General features: G+C 29.5%; 1 protein-coding gene across 6 annotated transcripts in view; it reads left to right on the forward strand.

Moving 5' to 3' along the window:
* Positions 1–22,371, forward strand: part of LOC139486009 (protocadherin-9-like) — a 67,963-nt gene extending 45,592 nt beyond the window's left edge. For 3 of the 6 annotated variants that reach the window (XM_071270699.1, XM_071270704.1, XM_071270702.1), the window contains 5 exons: positions 11,092–13,793; positions 16,979–17,050; positions 19,257–19,374; positions 19,886–20,315; positions 20,627–22,371. In XM_071270699.1, the coding sequence (XP_071126800.1) occupies positions 11,139–13,793; positions 16,979–17,050; positions 19,257–19,374; positions 19,886–20,130 (3,090 nt within the window). In that variant the 5' untranslated portion in view covers positions 11,092–11,138 and the 3' untranslated portion in view covers positions 20,131–20,315; positions 20,627–22,371. Of the gene's footprint in view, positions 1–1,301; positions 1,394–4,549; positions 4,665–5,902; positions 6,308–11,091; positions 13,794–16,978; positions 17,051–19,256; positions 19,375–19,885; positions 20,316–20,626 lie in introns of those variants that run through there. The other 3 variants (XM_071270703.1, XM_071270700.1, XM_071270701.1) reach the window with 3 other exon arrangements.
* Positions 22,372–23,211: the final 840 nt, after the last annotated feature.

Raw genomic sequence — 23,211 nt, forward strand, 5'->3', positions numbered from 1 at the left:
AAAATTGTTTTAGGGATATACACAAATCAAATCATGTTTGATAAAGGACTTTGATTTATTTATTTACTATTATGAATTTTTGTTTTACTGTAAATACTTATGTAAAACAAAATATCTTAACTGTGTTATATATTTGGACTTCAAAAAATTACAAGAAAAATAATCTTCAAAACTGATGTGGAACTCCCTGACTGTTCCCACTATATTCACTTATGAACTAAAGAAAATTACTATTTAATCTGATTCTTTTAACATGAAGTTCAAGTGCTAAAATTGAGTAAGCCTTAGAGATTTTCAAGTGATTGTTTTATATTAAAGATAACATTAATAAATACAAAAAAATATCAAAAGACTTTTTTTTATCTTTCAACTACGCATTAAACAAAAATGAATGAAGTCTAAGATAGCAAACAGGAGCAGTATATTTTGAAATTACAAAAATTGATAAACATATTGAAGTATTTAAGCCTTGTGGTAAAAGGAAATTAGTTTAAAAAGTTTTTGGGTTTTTTTGGGGGGGGTAGGGAGGGGGTGCTTCTGTTCTCATGGGCTCTTATAACACTTTCACACAAACAAATAAATATATAACAGTTTACATATTCATATTACTTATTTGATATTCTATTTGAAATGATATCTTTCCCTATGCATGGTATGTCCCCTTTTTACCTCACTTATAATTCCTATTCCTCAAGTAATTTTTTAATACTATGGACCAATTATGAAATAACAACACTCTAAAAGTTGAATTTAATTTGGTATATAAAAAATACAATTTCAACAACTGTTACAAATATATTGTATTAGAATTCCTTTGTGTTGTAATCCTAGCATCAAACAATCTTAGCCTGAAAAGTAAATAAGACAGCTAGTTATGTATTTAAAAAACTTGCAGATTTTAACAGACCAAACTAAAGGGTCCCATGACCTAATAGATATGTAAACATTGATTCAGGGTACTTAACAATGTGTTAATTTCCACACAAATAAATCTTTCCCCTCTTTAACAATGTGTGATAATCTTAATAGAAGTCAGGTCAATATTGGGATGGCATCGTTTTACCCACTTAAAATCTAATAGATATATATACAAGATGGACAAAAATGTATGACTGAGATGTTTTACCCACTTAAAATCTAAAAGATGCAAGACGGACGAAAAAAGTATGACTCTGAGATAGTCCAACCCGCTGTGACGGAGATCTTCTTACTGAAATTGACATTGAAAGTACGTTGAAATTTACATCTGAAGTTTAAATGTAACATTGTGCCTTGGGGTTTGTAACTGTATATATAATTTACTTTAATGAGAAGTGAAAGGGGTTTTGTGGTTCTAGATGAGACAGTTATTAGCTGTTGAAAGCAATTTTGATACTTATGAAGCTCTTAAAAGGTAGGTTTTTGACTTATATTATACATGTATAATGACAAAAATAATTTTGCTTTTTTATACGCAACAATGGCGAAAGGAAAGATACATAAAATGTAACTGAGATGGAAATATGTTTTGTTAATTGTATGATTGCCATTAACTTCATCAAAATTTTGTAAATGGTGCTGTGACCTGTAGCCGCTCTTCACCCAGATTCCAAATTGTTTTCTATATATCAGGCTGTTATTTTTCTGGTTTGAATAGTTGTACATATGTCATTTGTGAGCCTTTCATAGCTTTCTTTGCAGTATTAGCTTTGCTCATTGTTGATTGCTGTACAATTGTAAACTTATTCGTCTTTTGGTCTCTGGTGTAGAGTTGTCTCATTGGCAATCTTACCAAATCTTTTTTTATATATATATATATATTATATGCTATAAGAAGCCTGATAGATAGCATTCAATAGAACCATTATCATGTGTTACCTTTGAAAATTAATAAAGATAAAACAGGACTTTTTAGCTTATGTTCAGTGGCACTTATTGAGTAGAAATGCAGTCTTTTAATTTAACATTCACATGGGCACACAATGATAGATATAAAATTGGTGCTGGAATAATTTAACATTTACTGAATGTTAATTCAGGTAAAAATTTGGTACAAAAAATTCTTGCTTAACATTTATATATTTAATCAAATATGATATGATTAATTTTGACATGGATTAGACTCAATTTCTCATAATATTACAAGTAATAATTCATAATTAAATTGATTAAGATTCCATTTCCACCAAGGATCTCTACAAGTACCTAAATACCAAAAGACTAGACCGTTAGGCAGCCGCTTTAATTGCGCCATACATTTTAATTTTGATTTGATAAATCAAATTAAATATTTATAACAGAGATTTAATAACTATTTTGGCGATATTATCTGAGTAGTTTCATGCCCTTTAAACAAACTGTTTGCTTTTGTGAAAAGAGCTTGACGGAAAATACATCATGGGTAATATGATCTAATAATTACTTTGTAATTTTTCATATTCATAACAGAAAAAATGTAATTTTTCATATTCATACCAGAAATAGGTATCATGTATTATAGCTGTATGTTTTCTGTCAATTTATTTATTCATTTGTCTTCGTCAGTTTCTGTGATGAAATACGTTTCATATTCTGAAATTGATCTCTCAATGATAAGCAAGATCATCTTTTTTCTGTTAATGTGATATTGAATATAGTCACTATTTTCTAAAAATGTGTTGCTCTAAACCTTAGTCTAAGTATGATTTTTTTTATGAAGTGTTGCCTTGAGGTTCGATCGATCACTTGTAAAATTAGGCAGTGAAATCTAGAAAACAAATTAATAATCAGAATTTCCACCATTAAATTAAAAAACAATAATATTCTTATTTTTGATTGGAAAAAAATGAAACTGCTGTACATGAGTAACAAGATAAATGTTTTTAAGATGTGCATAGTAGATGTATAGATCAGTGTAAAGATCCTCTGAAATTCAGGTTTCTGCTAGCTCTTGCTTTTATCATTGATGCCTAGAAACATGATTGACCCCTAAAAACCAGTAACATGGGATTGACCCTGAACATTAATCTTTGACAAGAAACCATCATAAATGTTTCTTAGTTACTGGTCATCATTAATCAGTATACAAATAAAAATTAATAATTAATTATTAAACTTAATTGGAATTAGGAATGACCAACAGCAATAGAATGGTCAAATTGACAATTTCAATATTTTTTATGGATGACTTGTATAATTATAACAATGCCAAAATCAATCAATAAAAATGTCTGAACTTAATGTGATTTTTTTTTGTGAATCTAGAAAAAAAAGGGGGGGATCCATTCCTCTTTGAATGAAATAAGAACACTAAGTGATTACTCTTAATACCAAGCTTGATAGTTATAATTCTTTCTTATTAAAGGCGGGAATAGCAATTTAATCCAACAGTCTCATAAAATTAATGACTTCTTGTGAGTCAAAGCAAAATTATCATTCCAATTCCGTCATGGCTGTGGTCACAAGTGGTCACATCTTATAGATCTCCTAGTTTGCTATCTTGTGTTATCAAGTGGAAATTTAACACCTTCGCTAATCACAGAAACCCAGAACAATTGACCATATTAAGATCTAACAGAAACATGCACAAAAGAAGAGATTAAATTTGATAGGTGATATCCATCTGTCGGAGGGTATGGCTTGATTTTATCTGGAGTCCTAATGATGAAAAGAGGGGGACTAAAGGCCCTATCATCTAATATTTATCCTGTCTTAAGGAAATCAATTGTGGGCCAATCAGGATTAGTGTTGGGTTCCTGTGATAAGGGGTTGTGTTGGTAATTAGCTGTTTCACGGGTTGATTGTTTAAGTTTTTATTTCAATGATTGAAACCTATACAGAGTTTTGAGTAAACAAGATGATTATTTTACCAAGGATGTTTGTTCTGGGATAAGCAAATCTTTATAGCATATATTCCAGTAACTTGTGAAATTTTACATGGTTTTATTTGGATAACACAGGTTCTTTGTGGAGATCTATTTGAAAAAAACTTTTAATTATTTACTTCAGTTCAGACAGATATTTCACTGTAAGTAAAATGTTTTTATCCTCATATTTTTTATTTTTTTTTCAAATGTTCAACTGCAAATGTTACAACGATCTTAACCTAAGTTAACTTTAAGTTTCTGTGAGAAAAAAGGGGGGAATTTAATACTCGAACTCTCTAAAAGATTTTTTTTTTTAGATAATTGGCTGATTGAGATAGCCTGGTTTATTCTATAAATTTTATGATAGTATTCATCATTATGACAGTATTCTTTTATCAACATTATTTTTTTAAAAACATCCTTTCAAAGTAAAGAAAAGAAATATGGATAAACAATTGCAGTTTTAGTTCCAGGAAGGCGACACTGACAATAAGTCTTATTCTTATTTCACTTAAAAAGTCATCAAGTTGCATATATGCATTAATAATTAAAAAGTCAACATATAAAACAGTGCATTCTTTGTTTTTAAAATTTCCGAGTTACTTTACATCAATGATGCATTTCTCCCCAGACAACCCTAGTTTGTATGCTAGCAGTTGTTTTAAATTATGAATTATAATGATATATATGTGACATAATTAAAAGTGTTGTATACTTGTTATTTATTAAAATGTCATAATATTTAATTACGCTGTTTGTAACGAGTTTGTAACACTTGTAAGTTATATGAAACTTTTCTCATGGAAGTGTAGTTTAGATATTGCACGTAGTCAAGTTGAGGTAAGGGAAATCATTTATAATTTTTATGTAAAATATGTATTATTGGGTGAGAAAAGGGTATTTTTATTTACAAAAAGGTTTCCATGTAGATAGATATCTAATTGAGTAATTAAAAAAGTAAATTAAAATTTTGAATTATGAGTTTGAGAGTGCTTGCGAGTGAAAACTAAGACTATACACTGGACAATTTCTTTTATGAAGAATGCAGTTACTACTGATTTTAAATATTAAACAATTATTTATATTGTGGTACTAATTTACATTTATAATTTGTTTTACCAGCCCCTTATATCAGCCAATCTTAACAGGTTGGGATTAAATTCATTCAATGGTTCTAAGACTACCGAAATCAATTTTGATTTGTACTTAAAAATATCATAAATTTTCCTTAGTGTCTAAAACCTGCACATGATGATAAGTTCATAGAAATTAAAAATATAAATGCAATATGTGTCTTAACAGAACATGTTATATGATAGATAAATAATTTCATGGTAATTGAACCCATCTGTCTCCACAAATATGAAACTGAACAAGTAATCATTTAAAACTTTTCAATAATTTGCTGTTATGAATATGTGTTAATATTTGAATGATACCATTAATACAAGCCACAGATGGTAAAACATTTCATCAATATCATCTTGAAACAAGGGCCATAACTCTTGTCTCAAATTATATTGAAAATAAATTTGAATTTAACATGTTAACAGGATACAAGAATTAACGTGCTTGACATTAAAATTATGCATATGAATATTCCACTTATAACTTCTTAAAGTCAAAATGAAAGTAACATAGACACAGAAAAGAAAATTTAAGTTTTGAAGTTATCAATCTCAAAAATCTGTTTGTTTTTTTTAAAATCATGATCAGATATTTGACTACTAGCATATTTTGATATTGATATAAAATGCAGTTTTATGTTTTTAAAAATTCTTAATGATATTGAATTGTGACCTTAGTGCTTGTTTTCGTATTGAAAAAGACAGCACAAACTCAATGGAGAAAATATTTATATGTTAAGGTGTTCAATTTGATTACTAAATGATTTATGAAGAAATCAGTAGAAATGATGTTTCTGTTCTATCACAAGTTCTGTACAAGGGTTTCTGATTAAGACATATATTCAACACAAGCTTGTAGATAACACATCATTTTTAACCTGATGACAAGCCCTCGACAATAGACAATGTCAAAATCGTCATGAAATATTACCCCGGCTAAAGAAAACGATTTTCTTTTTAGTTAGTGAACAACCCTATTTAATCTCTTCAGTAGCAACTATCAGCCTTTTCGGAACACTTCAATTCTATATTGGAACAATAGGGGTTTAATAGAATTATCCCTGTATCTGGGATATGGATGATAGAATGAGTCGTTTATCTTATCTCTTACCTGGGTATTGAAGGTAAATTGTTTGATCTCAACAGGTAAAAATCAGAGTAACATGAAATGGACGTAGATATGTTTAATTGATTGAAGTGGCTACCTGGGGAAAGGACAGTATTATTATTTATTCGTTTTATTGTGTTGATGGACGGAAACAGAACGACATTGTGTTGATTTACGTGCATTGGGATATACTTGTGTTCATTTGGATGTACTTTAAAATTTGTTCAGGATTTTTTTTCTTATTATATGTAAGTGTTTTTCTATGTTATTTTCTAATTAATCTTTTGAACAAACTAGATTTTTTCTCACTATTTTGTCTCATCTGTTAATATTGGTGACTTATTTATAGCAAAAGTAAACAAAAACAAAAAAATTTATATCGTCGCTGTTATGCAAAAACCTCGTATCTCAATTTTTTGTGGAAATCTTTTTAGCGATTATTTAGGATTAAATATGTATGTTCCACTGTATGCGAAAATATCTGATCTTCTAACCAATCATTAATCCGAATTCTGACAATTGTGACGAAAAAGTGTAGTCGGATTGGTGAGACATTTTGTTGTGCGAAAATATCGTATCTCAAAAGAAAAACACTTTGCACGGCAGCTGACATTATAACAGGTACAGTTTTATCAATTTTAGGTTCTCATAGCTAATAAAAATAATGAAAAGCTTTGAAAATACAATATAGGTGATGAAATGTTTGCTCCTCTTGGTAATTGATTGGTTAGAAGATCAGATATTTTCGCATACAGTGGAACATACATATTTAATTCTAAATAATCGATAAAAAGATTTCAGTTTTTACTGCCTGTTGTAAAATTATCAAAACCTTAGATACGAGGTTTTTGCATAACAGCGACGATATAACAAATTTATGAATAATAAGACTTTTTAAGACCACTTTTAAAATAATTTATTCAGATGAAGCAGTGCAAGGTATTTATTTTTTTCGTTTTCTTTTTCTTTATTTTGATTCTATTCAAGAATAATATTTCTACTTTAAAAGTTTATAAGCAAGAAAGTTTATTTAAAGTATGAAACTTAGACATAATAAAATTTCAGACTTGATATTTGTTTTAAATCTACCTTATACATTGTATGCTAATGAAATGGAAAAAATAACATTTGTTACATAATTTAGAAAAGGACAAAAATACAAAACTTGTTTGAAAATTATATATAAAATCTGAAATTTATACAAATAAAATGGAAAAAAAAAGTCATTCATTTTATTTGGTACATTTTAAAGTTAAAAATTCTTTACTCAGGAGAACCTTACATTGAAATTTCATAATATCCAAGCAGAATCTAAGGTCTTAAAGCTTTAACCTGTAATGTTTGTCTCTCTCTATCGGAAATGATCTTGTTTGTGTTTATAGCAAACAAAAAATGACCAGCAAAAGTTGACACTTGAAACAGTAAATATCAATTATATACAAGTGCTGACCAATCCGTAATTATATAAGTATCAATTAGATCCATTCGGTCATTTAATTTGAGTGTCAAAACACGGTACTTCACTTTCCAGGAGGTACCCACTTGTCGTCTCTTAGTTTGCTTTCTCCGACAAGTTTTCGTTAAAGTTTATTTATTCCTCTGGTCAGCTGTTTGCTCATTAAGACAATATAAACAGAAAATAGATTCCGAGCTAATATTTAAATTGGAAAGTATAGCGCAAGATTAAATATAATAGTGTCCTACGAGGTGGGCACTGGGTATTTAAAGTTTGTTTGACCATGTGTTTGAAGACGATAGCTTTTCTAATCCAAAAACTAAGATATCAGTTTTGTAAACATGGTCAATCATTGTAGCTTTTGTGTTTGGAGAATTAAATTTTTTCCTGACAGGAAATTTCTAAACATTATAAATATGACCTTTTCTTGACCAAGGATGTGATTGAAATAACGTGAATTTATCAAAAAAAGATATACTTTTACATTCTCAACACATCAATGCTATAAGATTATTAAATAGACCAACAACTTTTTAAGGTAAGATTTCGATTTTAATCTTTGAATTTGTACGATAAATTGAAATTTGTAACTAGAACTATGATTTAAGCTTACCATAATTTGTCGAAATGTGCGAATTAAGCCAACCCCAAAATGGTCATATTAGAAGTAACTTAGAAAACATGGGTATATTTAATGAATTAAGTTCTAAAATTCAAGCAATTGCTATCAAAATTTAGAAAATATTTATTTTTGAGAAATTTTAAATGAAATCGTCACAATTTGCAAAAAAATAAAACATTGAAATAATCTCTCTTAATTTACAGTATTAAAATTTTAAGGAGGAAATAAATAATGGATATAATTTATTCTAGTTAAAGAAGGAAGACAGACAGATTAGTAAGAATCATAAGTCATTATGACCCATTTGGATTAATCCTAATCCATAATCTTATCTTAATGATCAACATCTTGACATGGGATTAAACAAACAACAAATGTCAGTGTGTTAATCATTTTTATTATTCACACTCTTTAAGGAAATGTTTCACACCATGCTGAGTGTAAGTGTGAAAATCAAATTGTAATAGACTCGGATCAAACTGTTGGGTTTTCAAAAGAGAAAGTTCTTTATTCTAAACTGTTGGAATAAAAGTTATCTTGTTGTGAATGGCTATGAGGTATCATTCTTTGACTGGATTTCTAAAAGGTAACATTACACTGAAATAGATAGATTTTAAGGGACGTTTATATCGAATGTAAGAAACAGACAAAGTTTGGAAAATTGGAATTTAAAGTTTAAATGTGTGCAAGGTAAATAAAACTTTTTTCTTTTTTTTTACCGGTAATAGAAAAAATTAGATATACACAAGAGAGGTTGCTGTCTGTCTCTCCTTAAGACCTTTACCAACATCTAAATGGTAATAGCAGGGGCGGATGCAGGAATTTTCGAAAGGGGGGGTGCTAACCCATGCTAACCCAGGGCAAAGGGGGGGGTGCAAAACATATGTCCCGATACAAATGCATTGATCGGCAAAAATAAAGGGGGGGTGCGTACCCCCGGAACCCCCCCCCTACCCCCCCCCCCCCTGGATCCCCCACTGAATAGAACATAAATTATTTGAAAATTTCAATAAATAAATTATTTTCAAATGTAATGTTGAGGGAGTTTGCTTACGTGCTTAACCATCCTTTAAATCTAACAGTTTTAACCATTTAGTCTTGTGTGGTTTTTACTGTATGACCAAACATTTACGTTATTATCAGTTCATAAGAACATGAACAAGGAAGTAAAAAGGTTAAATGCTATCAACCTCAAACATTAATTAAATCAAATTAATTTCTATACACCAAAACAAACAATTTTATATATTAAAAACAATGAAAACTTTTGTCATTTATTAATTGCAAATTGAAAAACAACCGACAAACACCTATTTTGGGCTTTTATACAGGATATATGATAAATGGAAAAAATTTCAAAATGGCCTTCGGGCAACTTTCGGAAGCAGATGTGATGGACAAAACATCATAAATTCATATATTTCACCGTGTCCGATGACAGGAGCCTTTCCTAAATTAATTAATAATCAGAATGACTTTATTTGTAGTTTTGAATAGTAATTATTTTTACGTGTTTACGATGAGGCAGGTGAATAATCATAGGTAAAGCGGTACATATGGTTGTAAAGTAGTGATGTAATTTTATAAATGTATCTTCATCTGGATTTTTAATTTATAATCATTCATAATTGTGATGCAATTTCAAATCAGGTTTGAACATTTATCTTATAAGAAACTTACAGAACTAATAGTATTTATCATGAGATGGGATTTTTTTTGCTGAAAATATTTTTAATCAAAAGTTTAGCATCCTCAAGGCTTCAAATTGTATGCAATGTTGGCATTGATTTGAACATTTATCTTATAAGAAACTTTTAGAACTAATAGTATTTATCGTGAGATGGTTTTTTTTACTGAAAATATTTTTAATCAAAAGTTTAGCATCCTCAAGGCTTCAAAGTGTATGCAATGTTGGCATTGATTTTAACACAGTATAGCTCATGAATCAAAATTCAATCAACAAAAAAATATTTTCTCATAAAAAAGAAGGCTTTTAAAAATACTTTTAGTAATTCAACTATTACATCTTATTAAAATTTGAAACATAATTTAGTTCTTTAAATATAAATAGACAGTTTTGTACCTATTTGGTTAAATAATTTCCTAGTTATGAAATTGTATTTGCACATTTGAAATTGAATCAAGTTATAAGATAAATAGCATTTTATGTTTGAGTTGGATGTACGTTTTTAATTTGAAATTTTAAACTTTAAATAAGTGTACTGAGAAAGAGTTGCAAGTTATTATAAGCTAAAGAAAAAAACCATTACGAAATCGAAATGAAAATTACAGGATATCGATTTCAAATGTTGCTTGACTTCAACATTTTTAAAAGACAATTTGTTATTTTAGCAAATAATATTTTTTCAATTCACTACTTTTGTAAAAACATTAAAAATGTCATAATTTCAATATGATGGCACAGCAATATCTAATGTTTTGAACAGCTTTTGTTGAAAAAAATATAATAAAAACCTCATTTATAAATTGCCTTTATACAACCATGAAATGAATCATTCGGTGATTCAAATACATCATTATAAAATTTTATCATCGTTCCAAAGCCATCTTTGGTTTTTTTTGCTTGCTTGTGTGCATTTAAGAAAGCCACTGGCTAGTTTTACGTGTAAGAGGCTTACATCTTAAGACTTCAGCCCATGAAAGTCGCTTATCATTAAATTAATTCATAGTTTTGTGTCAGTGGTCAATGAGTTGCACAGTTTGAAACTTTGGATTTTCAGTTTTAAAAAATCAGCACTTATATCAGGCACATCCTGAGGTAAGATTCGGTATTTAACTTGTATTTTGTGGACAATGCAACTCTGCTGTCCAAAGGTTAATCTGTGAAGATGATCTGCTTAACTATAATGCTTATTCTGACAGATTTTTAAATTTGTTAAGAGATAAAAATCAATTTGATAGATTTTATTTAATAATTGCATATTTATTTTCAGATTGATCAAATGAAGAAGTAGCATTACCTGGCAGAAAAAAGAGAAAGATGGGGACCATGAACATTTTCGCTGTTGTTCTTCTTCTCGTAGACTTCATTCACTGCTCAATGTTATCATTTTCAATCGAAGAAGAGAAAGCAATAGATACAATTGTAGGTAACATTGCCGTAAACAGTGGACTTTCGTCTAATATGTCCGGTCAGGATTTTAATATGTTGGAATATAAAAGGGTTTCTACTAATAGTGAAAATAGTGCCGATTTATTTAACATCGTTGAAACTACGGGGGATATTAAAACCACAACTGTGATAGATCGAGAGGAGATCTGTAAGCTTAAACAAACATGTGATATCACATTTGATGTTGCAGTTTCATCACCATTTTCAAACTTTTTCGCATTGTACACTATCGAAATTTCAATTATCGACAAAAATGACAATGTTCCTACCTTTCCACAAAGTTCAATCACTCTCGAAATCCATGAAGATGATAGCATCGGCACTTTATACTCATTGGATAGTGCACAAGATAAGGACATCGGCATAAATTCTATACAAGGTTACGAAATTTCACCTTTGAACAGCACCTTCGATTTGAATGTCGAGAGAAATTTAGATCAGAGTTTCATTTTACGAGTTGAACTGCGTCAAAAGTTAGATAGAGAAGTTGACGATTTTTATCAGTTTCATGTCACAGCCAAAGATGGGGGATCTCCACCAAATATTGGAACAATGACCGTGGATGTAAAAGTCATTGATGCTAACGATAATAAACCAGAATTCCAGTCGGACTATAACATCTCCATCAAGGAAAATTTCAGTGTTGGTAATACCCTTTTACAGTTATTGGCTACTGATAAAGACATCGGTGAAAATGGACGAGTCTTCTACCGCTTCAGTCCTCACCAGTCTGATTTAGATAACATTCAACAAGTTTTTAGTTTGAATTCTGAAACTGGGAAAATAAATTTAAAACAAGCTTTCGATTATGGACAAAAAAATCTTTACAAGTTTTATGTGGATGCTAGTGATCATGGAACCGATCCACAGTGGTCGCAGACTTTAGTTACGATTCGTGTAGAAGATGATGGAAACAACCCCCCTCATGTCACATTTAGTTATTTAGTGTCAAAGATCAACTCTAACACTGTGAATATTTCAGAGGCAGAAAAAGTAGGCAAAGCCATTGCTATTGTTAACGTTCAAGATTCTGATAGCGGAAAATCTGGACAGGTCACATGTGTGATCAATAACGATAAGTTTGAACTGCAATCTTTATCAGCTGGGAAGTATGCTGTTATTATCAAACAAATATTAGATCGCGAAACAGCCGATACTCATACTATCACAGTCACATGCAATGACCAGGGAAATCCACCAATGACAACTCAGGAGAGCTTTACCGTGCAACTTGCTGACGAGAATGATTGTACACCTATGTTTAATGTTAATTATGCATATTTTGCCGCCATCTCTGAAAATAGTACATCAGGGTCTCTTGTAACCCAGGTAACTGCCTCAGATTGTGATGCTGGCCATAATTCTATTATACGTTACTTCTTACATGCCGATGGTGTGGACAGTTTTGTCATCAATGATATTACAGGAATTATTAACACAAAGAAGGTTTTTGATCGTGAAATTAATCCACGATTGACATTCAGAGTTTTAGCTGTTGATTCAGGATCTCGTCCATTAACTGGGACAGCAACCGTGGTAGTTAATGTCACTGATGTAAATGACAATTCGCCAACGTTTAATGTTACTGCGTTTAATTTCCATGTTTTAGAAAACCAAGATGCACAAACATTAGTTGGCAAACTGACTGCTTTTGATTTAGATGAAGGAGAAAATGCCCGATTGACATTTTCTCTTGTTGGCAATAATGCTGATGTGCCCTTTCACGTTTATCCTAATGGAACTATTATGACCACACAAAAATTGAATCGTGAAGACAAAGGTGAATATAGATTTAGAATCGTTGTAAGTGATCATGGTATTGTTCCGAAAGTAGCTCAAAGGGAGGTAAGAATTATGGTTGCCGATGGCAATGACCATTACCCTGTCATACATTTTCCGAACAGTAACAATAAAACACTTGCTATTGTTTACTTAGAATCTGTAGGCTCTGTCATAGCAACCGTAAATGCAACAGATGCTGATTCTGGAATTAACGCTGATCTAGCTTACTCCATTGTAGCAGGCAACCAGTTGGGAATATTTGACATTAACAAACATGGGCAGATAATTCTAGCTAGCACTCATATGATTAAAGAGGACACAGTTTTTCCTGTTGTGATATCTGTCAAAGACAAGGGAGTTAATCCAAGGGAAACAACTCAGGATGTATTCATAGTTTTAGTATATGCCAATATGGCAGCAGTTTCGCCAGTGAAAGATAACACTACTGGGAATAAATATGTGGTCATTTCTGCAGTAGTTGTGGCATTTACTGCTTTAGTTTCTGCCGTAATCATAGCCATTATTATCATTTTACGAAGAAACGATAAAAAACTAGCCGAACAATCGAGAAGAGAAAAAGTTAAACATGCAAATGGTGATGTCTTTACGAATGGGACTGTGAGTTACGATCCTAATCATGGTGATCTTTCACGGAAGAAGAAGAAGGAAGTCAGTTTTTCGTTAGAAGATGACCTAGATAATGCTTTTGATGCTTCCAGTTTCTCCTATGACGATAGAGATGTAAGTTTTACAAATAAACATGCATTTAAGTAGTTCAATTAAACTACTTTAGAAAAAAAATTAAAAATCCATTAAAATTTTATTTCCTGGAGAGATCTTACATTGAATGAACTAGCAATAATTAGTTTTAGAATTGGATGAAAACAAATTTGTTTTGGCAAACACACAGAATAATCATCTTAATCTGTAATTTCAGTTGATAAGGAACACATCATTTCTTTTCAATTATTTTGTAACCCATTAAATTTTGGTAAAAAGTCATTAGAAATCCCCCCTTTTTTCCCTTGAAAGTCCAAAATAGGGAAAGAGAAAAACCATCATTGAAGCAATTTTTGTTGTTTAATTTTATATGTTTGTTTGGTTTTGATTGATAAAGTTAAAATGTGTAAACATCATTGTATCACCTGTCAGATGTAGTAATTGCAATTTCCCGCCAATTGTAAATAAGGGGAATTAAGGGTAACAAATCATCATCTTGGATTAAAAGGGTCAGAAATTACAAGATTATTATGTGAACTTTATACATTAAAGTATAAACATTATATAGAAGATCAGATTATAATTCACACTTATCTCATAATGTGTCATAGATGGTGATTAAAAAGATTGATCCGACAAATCTATGTAACATAAAAAAAAAGTTTGATTCATAAAATTATCGTTTTATCGAAAAATATCTTTCCAAGGGATTTAGTTTATAGATACAGAGTGGAAACATTCAAATAAATTATCCCGATGTAAGATAGACCTTTAAACTTTTTGGTCATGACATTCCGATAAGAGGGGACCTTTGGAACTTTGTAAAAATTTGGTTGGCACTTCTGTCATCGGAAATGGTCTGTGTACATAATCTTGATTTGAATTAAATGTAGTTAATGATCGGAGACAGATTGATTCAGCGATGGGTTCCTCTTTGATCACGACATAATGGACAAGTATATTTAAATGGGTCATCGGATCTATCCCAAGCTTTGAAGATTTCTGAAGATTTTTATCCAAATTTGTTTAATACAAATTTAACACAATGTTACGAATCGAATTCGGAAAATTTGATACTCTTTTAAAAAGATTGTTAATTTGATAATTTGATGTTTAGTTCAAATGAGTAATTGTTTAAGAATTTTTAATAGGTACTTGAAAATAAAATAAATTTAAAATCTAATTCAGTTTAATGATGTGCCAATGTAAATAATGATTTTTTATTAGCAATTTGATATTTTTGTCTCCCAGTTTTCTCTTTAGTTTCTTTACTTATCCTTTTAAGTTGTAATTTGAGTGGTTTATTTTTATAAATTGGCTTAAAACCTGATCTATTATAGGTGTGAAATCAAAAGAATTACTTTTGCTTTTATTGCAGTTTAAGGTGGTACCTAACACTACAGGGAGATAACTCTGTAAAATCAGCTGAACATTTTAATTATGTTGCGTTATTAAGAGAATATTAAGCTTCTCAATAATCAAAATTAGTTTGTCAAACTGCCACGTAACCAGTGTAATTTTTCTGATAAAATGGTTGGTTCAAATTTTTAAAATTTTTTATTTTTTTGTCCTACATGTCCTAGGGTCAAAGTAAATACTTTGTCAAAATTTTATGAAAATTAAACGAACCAAATTGATTTTAGTAAAAGTGTTAGGTACCAGCTTAAACCTCAAATTTAGAAAATTTTGAATTGAAAATAGATAATAGATTTTAATCATCCCTGATATTTATGTATATATATAAGAATACTTGGTATGATTGCAAAATGAGACAAATACCAATAAATATCATGATAGAATGTAGATTTTGAAAAACATGCATATACAGGACATTGTATGGCCTTCAACAATGAGAAAACCCAAAACAGACTCCCTGAGTGATTCATGAAACTCTTATAATGTAACTTTGAACCTGATGTATTCATATTTGACTTTTTTGGTCATTTCAACAAGTACGAATGACTTCTTTGCAATTACATTTCCTCGCAAAAATATTTATTTAGGATGTTTAGCATGTTGACAAATATTGACAAAGGATTAGATTTAGATTTAACTTGCTGTGTATGGAAATTATAAATATGTTGATTTAAGGAACTACAGCCACACAGAGCGCACTTAGGGTTTCTAAAATGAAGGGGTGAATAAATTTGAAAATAAATGAAGTTTTAGATGATACAATATTATCTTTGGGACTTCTGTAACCGTTAGATTTTTATTTAAGGATATTGGTTGATAGGATTTTGAAATAGATCTTTATTGAAACAAATAGACTTTATATTCATTTATTTATGAAGAATCATTTAGAAATAAAGAATAATTATCTATTAAGAAAAATCCAGAGAACTATTTTAATTATTCATGAATTTTTAAAAGAAAATTAATGAAAATGTGATATCATTTCATTAGAGATATTAAAAGTAAATAAAAGAAATGAACATAAATTTCAATATTAGTGATAATTGATTAACCAATATGTTCCAATACACAACAGTAAGAAATCAACTACAAAAATATGAATATCTAATAAAATAAATAAATTGATGCAATTAATTAAAAATAAATGAAGAAATAAGAAATAGAAAGCTTTTAATGTAATAATTGATAAACTGATATCCATCCAATACACAACAGTAAGAAATCAACCACACAAATATGAATATCTAATATTGATGGAATATTTTGAATGATTTACATCAAATTAGGTTGACATGCACACATAAATTTGTCAATTGTCATGCAATTGGTGACATTAATTGATTTTATGATTGACATTTATTTTGTAAAATCTATGGAAGGTGGTGAACTTTTAGTCCTTGTTGATTGGATTGATTTATGATTTGTTATTGTTAGGAAATAGGAACAGTTCCTGGTTTATAATAAATCTACAGGTTTACGAACTTTTAATTTGTAAAATCATTATTTTGTATTTAACAAATGAAATAAAAAGGTACAAAATACTTTGTCATAATCAGCTCTTTGATTTATTTTTTCTCTCTGAATCCATTCGACATTAGCATTGAGGAGAATGTATGCTACCTCAAATGATACTAATAATATATGTTGTTTAAGATCTTGAAGGCTTTCAGGCCATAGTGTATGTGATTTTAATTGCAACTTCTTAATTGTTGAATGTATTAACACAGAGAAAATTGATTAATGCCATTATAGTAAATACAAATTTAAACATTTATTTCTTTATTTTTCAGCATAACTCCATGAAACCTTCTAAGAATAATACAATGCAGTTCCAACAGTTTTTAATACAGCCAGATAAACAGGTACTATATTTGTTCAATAAATGTGGTGTGGGTGATGCAGAATGTCTGTCAGTCTGTCAGAAGATGTTATCTACACATACACAGTAGCTGGTGTGTCACTAGAAGTCTCCATCGGTCATGATTTTTTTGGGGGGTGAATAACAAAAAATTGTTGGCTCTGACCCCTCAAATTGGATAGTTCATGATAATTATATGTGATTCTAGAAAATGCTACCACCAAATGTAACTGTACTGGAAATGTTACTTTGATCTGATTATCTCTGTTAATGATAAATGAAAAAGGCCAAAGTGATGTAGTATTTTGTCTCTATTTCTGACAAAAGTTGACCGAATAACATAATTTTTTTTCTTACATTTGACAGATTTATCTGTTTATGGTAAAAAAAAAAAAAAAAACATACAAGTTAATGTATACCAGGTTGTAAATAAATACACAAATATACATCAATGTTAAAACAGAAAACAACAAGAAATATGTCTTGAAAATTACATTTTATTTTTATTTTTACATATTTGAATATTTTTGGCTAAGAAGGGAAAATAAAATCTTGATTAAACAATATGATAACAGCAAGCTTCATTACATATTCCACAAATTCCCATTAATAGGCAGTTATTATAAAATTCCTCACAATTTATCTTCAGGACCTTTTTGATGGAATGCTAATTATCTCCCTTGATTATGTATTAGTGTCAGCCAAAATTCATGTAACATTACGCAATACATCTATGAAACAAAAATATTATATATCTACAGGATATAGTGTATTATCATGGGGTATAATTGACATTATATGTTTATGAATCAGTGACTGACCAGTGACTTTGACCAGTGACAACATACAACCCGACCTATTACTTCTAACAGACTTATCTTGTGTTGTCATCTAGTTAGACCCTTTGTAGTCCGACCGTCATTAATGGTTTTGTTTGTCAGACCTTGTCCACCCAATCAACTGACCAGTGATGATGATGACCATGAAATGTACATTTTGGCCTGAGGGTGAAAATGAGTTTACGCTTCATAGAAGGTGACCATAGCCTATCTTTTGATTTATCAGATTGTGGTCTGTTTAAAATTCTGTTTGAACATGATTATTTTTACAGGTTAGGTGTTTTTGACACAATAGAGGGTGCTATAAAGCAGCACCCTTTCTAACCCCTGTTCTTGATTCTCATGTAATGAACTGGACATAAAACTCTATTATGAGGGTTTAAATAACTACTAAATATCGGGTATGGTACACCTGATTAGATAAATCACAACTTAATTGCAGAGTTTTGTCGCATATCAAAATTTGGTGACATTCCCATCCCAAAGAGCTGCATGTGACGGTCAAAATCACATGTATTTTAAGATTATTATTAAAAGCATATGAATTAAGCCTGTGACTGTGACCTCTGAACTTTAGTTAAGATAGCACATATTTATAAGCCCTTAAATGTTGGACCATATTTAAAATTTGAAAATAATACACTGGACAATGAAATCTTTTGATTGGACAGTTTGTAGAAATACTAATTTCAATGTCCATTGAATAAAATAGGCTTAATAGAGCTATCAAAATGCATAATAAAACCATCATGCAGTGACCAAGTGGACCATTATGGTCAGAAAAAATTACTTTTACCTGTCTAAAAAATATTTTTCACCTGACACCATTGTTTGCCCTTTGTTTGAGGAGATCTAAAAATAATAATTGTCAGAAAAGAACAATACCCCATCTGTCTTTTTGATTTTCTTCCATCTCACAAAATGCTAATACAAATTTGTGGTTCAGTGAAAGGAATGGTCAAATTCTCTTAATTTGGTCAGTTGGTTATCATGGAAAAAATTATAAAAGTCTGTTCTGTTGATGAGAGACATTTCTGCACTTACAAATTGATTAATATTCTTAAAGATATTATATAAAACTTAATTTCTTTTAAAAAAAAATAAGGAAGGTAGCCATTAAAGGGTGAATTTGTAAGAAAACCCATTCAGGAAAAAATTGAAAAAAACACATTTTCTATATCAACAAGGTCTTTGTAGTGTTCACAGCCAATAATCCACTTTATAGCAAAATATTTTTATAAAAGAATTTACATATACATTCATTACAAGATGCAGTGAGGACTGTATTGCTATTTATGATTTCTTTAAAAAAAAAGAAGAAGAAAAGTTTGAGCCAAGACAGTATTTACAATTATTATATTTTATTTTCAGATAAAAAGTTTACAGAAAGCACATGATACAGGAAGTGATACCTCAGCAGAAACGATTGGTAGTGATAGTGGTCGAGGAGGGAGTGAATCAGAATTGCCAAACAGTGCTAATAATCCAGGTAATAGAATGTCATTGGAGAAAAAAAGATTCTGTTTTAGGTCTGACTTTAAAAACCTGAATAGAAATAGGAAATTATGTTCTCAGTAAAATTACAAAAATAAAACAATTGTATATACGAACAGAAAAAATACAATACAAATGCATTTTCATAGGGTGGATTTTAAAATATAAATGATGATTTTTCCCTTTAAACGAATATTTCTGGAACACAAAAACTCATTCGAGATGCTTCAAAAAAGAATTGAAAAAGCTAAAAAAAAATATGAGCATATAGAATACAAGCATCAACAGAACAAACCAACTTAAATTTTTCTAACGATATATTAAAAATCATAAATAGCAATTTACGTAATTTATTTTAAATCTATGAATCATGTTTCATCCTATTTTGTATGAAATGTTTGCCACTGTACATCTATTAACCAATAATCCGTCTTAAATTTTGAAATGTATTGGTGTATAACAAACACTTTATATTTAAAGTAAATATTGATATTTTTTTATTTCAGATGACAGTAGAGCATTTGGGTACAACAACAGAGATTTTCACAAATGTTCAAGTCCATTTGACAATAATGGACGTCCAAATCGTCCTTTTTCTGACAATTATTCAAATAGTGCTAAAAATAGTGGTGGCTTGACGCCAAGAGAAACATTTGAACGCAAACACAAATTGAACTCTTCGACACGAAGAGACAATAACCAGCTACCAGACAGACCACAGTCAGATGAGTGGTCACCGTCTTACGTGTAGCCAATCAAAACTATGCAATCAAACAATGTATATATAAAATATGTGTTCAGAACAAAGCTTTAAAAGAAACCGTCCAGCCACAACTGTGCCATGTATATTTTGAGGAGGAATTTACAGCATTGTATCTTCTGGCAGCACTTGTTTGTTATGGGATTAGATTCTACATGATGATCTCAGTGTTCTTGGTAAGTTTTAATAACTGTAACGTACAGCAGATGATCCTCTTTCAGAATATAGCTGATGGGAATCATCAAATTCATTGAGTATACAATTTTGTAATGAAGGAATATAAATTATTATTGGTTTAATTGAGCATTTCAAGTATATTTTCTAGTTTGGAATAAACTTTTCAAAAAAAAAAAAAAAAAAAATGCTAACCTGCTACTGTTGTTTTAATAATTGTTTTGGGGTTGCTGTCTGATTGACATGCATCTTTTCATCTACTGTTTTTATCTATATTTCATAATTAATGTATTATCTCCCCTTATTTTTTCAGGTTCGAAACCAAGAGCACAAAGAAGACAAAAATCTAGTCATCCCTGCTGAAGAAGATGTTTTTATGTTTTATTTATATATTTGTTGACCTTTTTATATATGTTTTAAACCACTGTTATCTTGAACCATTATGTTGTAGACAAGTAGATTGTCAACTCTTAAATCAATTACGGTAGTTCTACTAATAATATCTAATTATTTCAGTTTGAAATAGTTGAAAAACTTTGTTACTGTAATAGTTATTAAATACAATGTAACTGATAAAACTGCTGTTTTATTTTACTTTTTAATAATTTTTAAACATCCATATTTTAAAGATTTTGTTATAATATTGGATTTTATCAAATTTATACTGGTAGAAAAAAATGTTTAAGAAATTCATTGAATAAAAACTATTCAATTCCATCAGAGAAATTCAATGACATATAAAACAAAATGATAATTTCAAAAGTATTAAAGGAAGTTATTTCATTGTTTATTTTCGAAATGAAATTTGTATTTGAAAATGTTTTTAAATTTGATCATTTTAAAGATCAAAAACCAAGACAAATGAAGGAATCGTGAAATTGATAATTAATATCAAATAAGCATTTTGAATTACTTCCCTTGTTCTTCGTTTGAAATCTGTTGTCTTCCATTTTACAAGTTTTCAAGAACTGCTGTTCATAATATATTACAAATGTTGAAATCCAGTGGCTCTTTTCACAATATGATTGTAAGTGGTACTCAAATGCATTTTTACTTGGAAGATTCTTTGTGAAAAGGGTCACAGTTATTTAATTATGACACAAATGTTTGTTCTTATGAATCTCAATATTTTTCTAAATACAAAAAGTTACATATTTTTATGTGATATTGTACCTTGCATTTATAACATAAGCATTGTTGTCTGTATAGTTAATTGCAATTTTGAATTAGTCTGTAATGTTATTTGAAAATTAACTGTATAGTTAGTTTTGCTCAACTTTTGACAATGTACACCACTATGATATTTACAAATTATCCTGTCATATATTTAAGCATTTAAAAATAATTCAAAATAGTGAATTTAAAAACCTTTTGACTTTTAATATTTAAATTATTATTCAAAAATTCTTTATTTCTAGATCAAAAATTCTTTATTTCTAGAATTTGAAAAGACAAATAAATATTTCAGAATTTAAAGTTGGATGATCTTCTTTAATCAAATGCTTAATTGAACACTTTTTTTATAAAGTGAATGTGATTTTCAAAAACATTGATTTTAGACTTGTCAAACAAAATGACTGCTGCCTAATCTTTTAGACATGATATTTGTTATAGCTTTAATAGTTCATTAGTTAGCATACTGATGAACAAATTTATGATTATATAATGTATAAATACTTTGTTTAAACATGGTGCTATATGTTCCTTTTGCAAGCTTTGAAAAAGGTGCTAAATGATTTTATTTGTTTCATTTCCTTGACAAATTTTAAAACATTCCCCCTTTTTTTATAGAAACAATTTTAACAATCCAGCATTTAAAAAACATGAATTTTCTTAGTCTTTTATTTTGTGAAAATAGAAAAAAAATGTATTAAAGTTATAAAATGTCTAATGATCCATTGTTAACATCAATGGTTTAATATATAGTGATGCATTTACTTTATACTGATAAACTTGTACATGATGATCTACAAAGAGTGATGTATTTATTTTGTTGTATGAAATACATAAAAGAGATGTTATTTTTTTTCACAAAAATAAAACATGAAATAACTATAATTTGTGTTATCGTAATATATAATGAATGAAATAAAAAATGAAAAAAGCAACTGAACAATATAAACAAAAGTGCACACGCTGAAATGTTTTGACTGCTTTATTGACCTTTGGTCTCATGTAGAAAGTCTCAAAGATATAGGTTTTACTACAAGTATTGCAAATGCTTAACATTTTTAAATATCCATGGAAATGAAGTTAAGATCAGATATTCCTGTCTGACAAACATGCACACCTTACAATAATTATTCAACATAGCTGACATATTGCTTATGATAATTTAAAAACTAAACCAAAACACAAAAACCTAACATTGAGCCTTGAACCATAAAAATGAGGTCAAGGTAAAATGAAACCTGCCAGACAGACATGTTCATCTTACAATTATTCCCTACTCCCAATATAGTTGACCTACAGCGTATAGTATTTAAAAAATCAGACCAAAACACAAAAACGAAACACTAACAAATGAACAACGAAAATGAGGTCAAGGTCAGATGAAACCTGCCATACAGATATGTACATCTTCCAAGCATTCAATAGATCAAGTATAGTTGACCTACTGCTTATAGTATTTAAAAAAAGAATATCAAAATACAAATATAACATTGACCAATGAACCATGAAAATGAGGTCAAGGTTAGATGAAACCTGCTAGACTGAAATGGACTTCTGCATGTACCTACTACAATCATTCCATAAACCACATAGTTGATCTACTCTTATAGTAGTAAATCATGCATCTTTAACCTTGATCACTGATCCATGAAATGGGGTCTAAGTCAGATAATCCCTGCCTGGTTGACATGCAGACATTGCAAGGAACACATATTCCAAATATGA

The sequence above is a fragment of the Mytilus edulis genome, chromosome 8, assembly GCF_963676685.1.
Source record: "Mytilus edulis chromosome 8, xbMytEdul2.2, whole genome shotgun sequence".
NCBI lineage: Eukaryota > Metazoa > Mollusca > Bivalvia > Mytilida > Mytilidae > Mytilus > Mytilus edulis.